This window comes from Eurytemora carolleeae, unplaced genomic scaffold, assembly GCF_000591075.1.
Source record: "Eurytemora carolleeae unplaced genomic scaffold, Eaff_2.0 scaffold300, whole genome shotgun sequence".
In the NCBI taxonomy this organism is placed as follows: domain Eukaryota; kingdom Metazoa; phylum Arthropoda; class Copepoda; order Calanoida; family Temoridae; genus Eurytemora; species Eurytemora carolleeae.
In genome coordinates this window covers 224,354-230,353 of record NW_019396225.1, presented here as the reverse complement: position 1 = coordinate 230,353, position 6,000 = coordinate 224,354, and the positions used below count along the sequence as shown (strand labels likewise).

At 33.7% G+C, this 6,000-nt stretch overlaps 1 protein-coding gene across 1 annotated transcript in view; it reads left to right on the top strand.

Moving 5' to 3' along the window:
• LOC111698679 (puromycin-sensitive aminopeptidase) overlaps window positions 1-6,000 on the top strand; it is an 18,954-nt gene that overhangs the window by 10,044 nt on the left and 2,910 nt on the right. The window contains exons 10-19 of the mRNA XM_023469077.1: window positions 510-629; window positions 906-1,044; window positions 2,019-2,122; window positions 2,509-2,650; window positions 3,142-3,280; window positions 3,740-3,819; window positions 3,899-4,024; window positions 4,095-4,177; window positions 4,463-4,525; window positions 5,170-5,264. Of these exons, the coding sequence (XP_023324845.1) occupies window positions 510-629; window positions 906-1,044; window positions 2,019-2,122; window positions 2,509-2,650; window positions 3,142-3,280; window positions 3,740-3,819; window positions 3,899-4,024; window positions 4,095-4,177; window positions 4,463-4,525; window positions 5,170-5,264 (1,091 nt within the window). The remainder of the gene's footprint in view (window positions 1-509; window positions 630-905; window positions 1,045-2,018; window positions 2,123-2,508; window positions 2,651-3,141; window positions 3,281-3,739; window positions 3,820-3,898; window positions 4,025-4,094; window positions 4,178-4,462; window positions 4,526-5,169; window positions 5,265-6,000) is intronic.

Here is a 6,000-nt window from a genome sequence, read left to right as displayed (position 1 = left end):
CCCCCCCCTCTCAGGTGCTAGGGGAGGGCGCGCGCCCGGCCGCCCCCCCCCTAGTTGCGCCTCTGATTGTATGTCAAATGGTACTGGATGCAACCCCCCCCCCAGAAAAATAGCGGGGGAGAAACACCCCCCCTCCTTCGACTCTTCGATTCAAGTACCCTTTCATTTATAGAGTCTTATTTCCTATTCACAACGCTACGCTTGCTACCTGTGTTAGATCAAGCAAGAATGAGTTATCCTGTGTTTCCAGCTGAAAATTGATTATTTTTAATTGTGATTTCTGTTTTAAAGTGACTTGCGGATTTAGGCTGCAGTGAAAATGAAGGATGTTGTCAGAGTTCAATACTTTTTTAATAGGAAAACAACTTTATCTTTATCATCATTCAGCAAGAGGTTTAACGAGTACTGTTGTGAAGCGGACATGCCACTCTATTAATGGATGGTTTGTGAAAATACTTCTGGAGTCCCTTCTAAAAATGTCAGATAATCTAGTTATATTTATTATAAAGGAAACAGTATATAGCTGAGATAGTGTGCCATGAGATTGCACACATGTGGTTCGGAAACCTTGTATCAATAGAGTGGTGGGATCAACTCTGGTTGAAGGAAGGATTTGCAACCTGGATAAGGTAGTGTGTAACGTTTTGGTTCGTTTTGAAAACTTTCAAGATTTCAAAACTGTATTCCGTAAAAATTTTCTTTTATTAAATTCTGCAATATTTTTTATTTTTAAAGTGGAAAACCTTTCGTTATTTCACTGGTGTTGGCATTTTCTGTCAGAGTCATTTGGCTCAGTGTTAAGAATAATCAATTTTTAAACATTCGCACTATGCCAAAGACGTTAATGTTTTTATTAAATGAATTAATATGCATTGCTTATACAATATACATGTCCTTTATTACAGTTTCCTGGCTGTTGATCATATGTTTCCTGAGTTCGATATTTGGTCAGATTTTCTGGTTAGCTACAGGAATAATGCTCTACACTTGGATTCTTTAGAGAATAGTCATCCTATTCAGGTTCCTGTTATACATCCAGCACAGGTTGTTATATATGTTTATCATCCTATTCAAGTTCCTGTTATACATCCAGCACAGGTTGTTATATATGTTTATCATCCTATTCAAGTTCCTGTTATACATCCAGCACAGGTTGTTATATATGTTTATCATCCTATTCAAGTTCCTGTTATACATCCAGTACAGGTTGTTATATATGTTTATCATCCTATTCAAGTTTAATCCTTTGCCAAGAGAAAAAGGAACAGAGAACTTGTTGCCTTTTGCTAGACAAGTACGTCCATCTTAACAAAAGTAAATTAGTGGGTAACAGATTTAATTAATAGCGGGATGTTGTGGAATCACTTTTCTTGTACCCTAGTTTAAGTTGAACCGCTTAGTCCACATGGTTCAACTATTTCTCACTATTCATTAAAGGGACTGTTAAGGTAAACTGAGAGGGGGTATACATATATAGACTAAAACCTAAACTTTTAAGGAGTTAATAGTGAACAATATATCTATCTGATGTCCCTGTCTCGAGAAAGTAATCTAACACTGTTTTAAAGTAAATAAAAAACTCACATATACGTAATATTGCCAACGGAGCCACGTGACCAGATACTGAACGGCCATTGGGGTTAATGCTGGTTTTGTGATACATACAGAGTCACGTGACCAGAAACTGCACTGCCATTGGTGACGTAAAAAAGTATATATTATATCTAAGTATAATACGAGCTTACCTAAATTTTTCAGACACCTCTGGTTTATTCTAATTTTCAGATATGTTTAAACTTTGAATCATGTACAATATTACGTATATATGAGTTTGTATATAGCTTAAAACGGTTTTATATCAATTGAAATCTTTGAAATAGTTTTATATCGATCAATGGCCGGGACATACCGTAGAGCTAATATTGATCTCGTTTAACTATTGTTAGGCTTCAACCTATTTTACCTTTTTAAATCTAGTCCCAGGACAAATTAAAAAATGTCTATTTTCCTGAATCTAGATTGATGAAGTTTTTGATGCTATCTCCTACGACAAGGGTGCTTCTATCATTAACATGCTTTATCACTGGATCGGAGAAAAGTCTTTCAGAGCAGGAATGAACAGGTGCATATCTCTAAGGGAGTGATCGCGAACAAATTAATGGGGATTTTATTAGGCTTAATTCAAATACAATTCGGAATCCTTTGCTTCTAATTTTTCTGTTGGGTCTTTAAGGAGAAAATGGATTATAATATTCATTATTTATATGATGCGAGTGTAACTTTTGAGAATATACATTCCGGAAATTTTTAGGATTAAGTGTAAAGTGTCCAAGTGTCAAAATATTAACCAAAATATCGAGAGAGAAAAAATGTACAACCCTCCTAATTTATTGAATAGTCAATTTAATTTCTTGATTTAAAAAATAGCGAAAAACGGGTTAGAAAGTTTAGAAGATTTGTTTCTGGTGGAAGATATTAGCAAACATTACAATTTTCTTGTTTGTCTAGATATTTGGTGGAACACAAGGGTTCAAGTGTTCAGACTCAAGATCTTTGGAAATCTTTAAATTTTGGATTAGAAGATGGTATGACAGGTGTTGATGAAGTAATGGATCTATGGACTACATGGCAAGGATTTCCTAAAATTAAGGTCAGTTTTCTTATTTGATTTAAAAACTAAATGTGAGTATTTATAGAAAAAGTGATGTTAGCATTCTATTTTTATCTCTGCTTAAAGATGCTAAATTTTTTTAATACCTGCTAAAAAATTGCAAAAAAAAACATTATCATTGTACGATATCCATTGAATTAAGATTTATTATTTTGTTTACCGGAAAACATTAGTTTACCAATGAAAGATCTCAATTTTTATTTTTCCTTTATATTTTAAGAATTGCCCGTGGTGGCAGAGGCGGAATTCATGAATATGCCACTAGATGGAATGATTTTGATAAATTTTAAGAACGTAGTTAAAAATTGGACACCAATAGGCAAGTTTTGTCATCCTTACTGATACTTTCCCCTCCCACCCCCCAAAAAAAATATTTATTTACCATTTAAAATAATCTATTTTCAAGTACTCCGAAAAGAAAATATACAACCCTCACCTAAATCTGTAAAAATACTACTAAAATATTTTAGGTAACTCTGGTAGAAGATAAAATAGTTCTGGAGCAGATGAATCCTGGTTGCAGAAAATGGAAGCTTCCACTCAGAGTGTCTCTAGACTCCGGGATACAGACAATACTGTTACAACAAGATCCAATATCCCTTACACCAGGTTGGAATTACCCCCCCCCCCCGGCCCAAAATTCATTTATTTTCCCCTAAAAATCCATTAATGTTCCCTAATGTAGCGAAAATAACCTTTAAATAAAATAACTTGTGGATGGAAAAATGTATTTTCAATGGGGGGGGGGGGGATTTTTTGAGAAAATACATTCCAATTGAAAAATTAATCAAAAATTGTTTTTAGAAATATTTTTTTTAACCTTATTACAGAGTCACATGTTCATCTCACAATACTTTTCCGACTAAAATTAAATTTTGTAATTTTATTTGCGGGTCTCTATAAAAGTGAATTTATTGATTTATAAAGCTTAATATAAAGGAATACAAATCTGAGAATTTATATATTTTCAAGACTGCAAAACAACGATATCTTCCTCATTGTGAATTTGATAAAGGGCTAAAGGGTGACGTGTTGAATCGGGCATGTCATGTCATGCTTTATTTTTAGGCTCCCTTGAACATTACGATGAACAGTCCCTTTCAGGAAAGCCGATTAAATTGATAATTTTCATTGGAAAAATAATTAGTTTTTAGTTTAAATAGGTTTTATTATTATTATTATTATTAAACTTTTGATTTAACCGAAAACCATATTTTCCTTTTTCAATTAGCGTATATTTTTAATGATATTAAGTTTAACTTTCGCATTGAATTAATTTTCATTTTAGATGTTCGGGACCGAGTTGGACTTCTCTCAGATACATTGAGTTTCTTTGTAATCGGAGAAGAAACGGTAAGCAGGATTTTACAACAAAGATTCAACATTATCCCAGCTCCTTAGGGTTGATTGATTGATTGCTTAGGTGGAGACTGTTCTGAAACTGGTTGAACTGTATAGTGGAGAAACTGATTGGGCTGTAGTGGATACAGTTGTAGAGACTTTCAGGAACATAAACATTAATTATGCTAGTTCGACGACATTGTATTTCAAATATTGCCTGTTATTTCCTTGGAAGACGACCTATTTGCCTAAACGACTTGGTTTGGGGCTTAGCTAAAGCTTTATATTACCTACAAAGGCAATTGTGACATTTTTATTCGTAAACATTTCAAAATATTGGGATTGTGAGGAGAGAAATCAGTTTAAAAACTGAGATCTTTCAAAATGTATATTGTGCCCGGTATCATTTGTAGGGGAACAGTTTCACAATGTTAACTGTATTATGATTAGGAAACTAGAAGGACTAGTGGAACACACCAAGGCTTGGACTGGTTTTCTCAAGCTTGTATACAGGTAGGGGCTTCAGCTTAATAAGACTCATATTTTTATTTTATTCGTCTTAACATATGATTACACAATACACAAGTGTAAAGCATGTACATTTAGTTGTATGACAGAAGTAAAACTATCCCTTTTTAGAAGAAGTGACTTGCTAGACATGGTAGTTGATCTGAAAGTGCAGTATTGTTGAGAAGATGTTTAGGATTTGATACCAATGAGATATTTTTATCATGTACAATTTTTTAATTAGACCTTAAAGTCGTTTGTAATATTTCACCATTTGTTTTAACAAAAGAAACGTTTTTTACAATTATATAATAACCCGGAAAAGACATGTAAAAAAAAAAATTTATTCATGAAATTTTTTTATTTAAAAAAATGATCGATGAAAGCCAAATTAAAGCCGAAGAATCGATTATTTCATTAACATCATTACCTTTGCTGTTTCTATAATTTTATTCGCAGATTTCTTTAAAATATATTCAGAGTTCTGGAGTCTAGTTTAGAGAGGCTAGGATGGGAACTAAACTATATATATTCAGAGTTTTTGAGTCTAGTTTAAAGAGGCTAGGATGGGAACTAAACTATATTTATTTAGAGTTCTTGAGTCAAGTTTAGAGAGGCTAGGATGGGAACTGAACTATATATATATTCAGAGTTCTGGAGTCTAGTTTAGAGAGGCTAGGATGGGATAGTAAGGAAGGAGAAGGAAATATGGTTTCCTCAAGATCTGCAATCATAAATATTCTAGGTAAATATTTCTGTTAAAAAACAATATTAAACTTATTATTTTCCTATAATTATTTGATAACATTAGGTTCAAGATTTGGCAATGTTAAGCAGCATTGACAATATTTGTTTGCGTAGATTTAACAAATTGTATAATGGAAAATATTTTGATTTGAAGTGTAAACTGTAAAGCTGCAATGTGCCACCTAACTCGAGATCTCAATTATTAGTGCATCCCCAATTAGATCATCAATGCTTCATCACCAACTGGCCCAAAAAAGTTGGTCACCCTAAGTTTGTGCTTTTTCGCAGCAGAGAAACATCTCAAACTTTTCCAGAGCTGGGAACTTTTGTGTTGGATGCCCATAATCCCGATCCACAGATCTCGATATCCATACTTCAGAATATCATGCTTGATCTCTTGATTTTGGATAAGATGGATATCCGCGATATCTCTGTTCTCTCATTGGTTTAGAACAAAATTCCCCGCCTTCTTTTTGGCTGTTCTTTCTAATCAGACAACACTCCTTTTGGGATATTGAATAAAGATTTAATAAATATGTGAATTAACAGAAAATGGATATCAAGCCTTGATCTCTATTTTCTATATCCCAGCAGTAAGCCTCCTACCGGGGTGGTGGAAATACTATTCTTGGATACGTTAGGTCGGAGAGGAGCGCCGACCCCAACCTCATCGAGTGAAGGGTTGTCTTTCAATAATAATAATAATAACAATACAAGAGTTCCTAGCAGAGGCG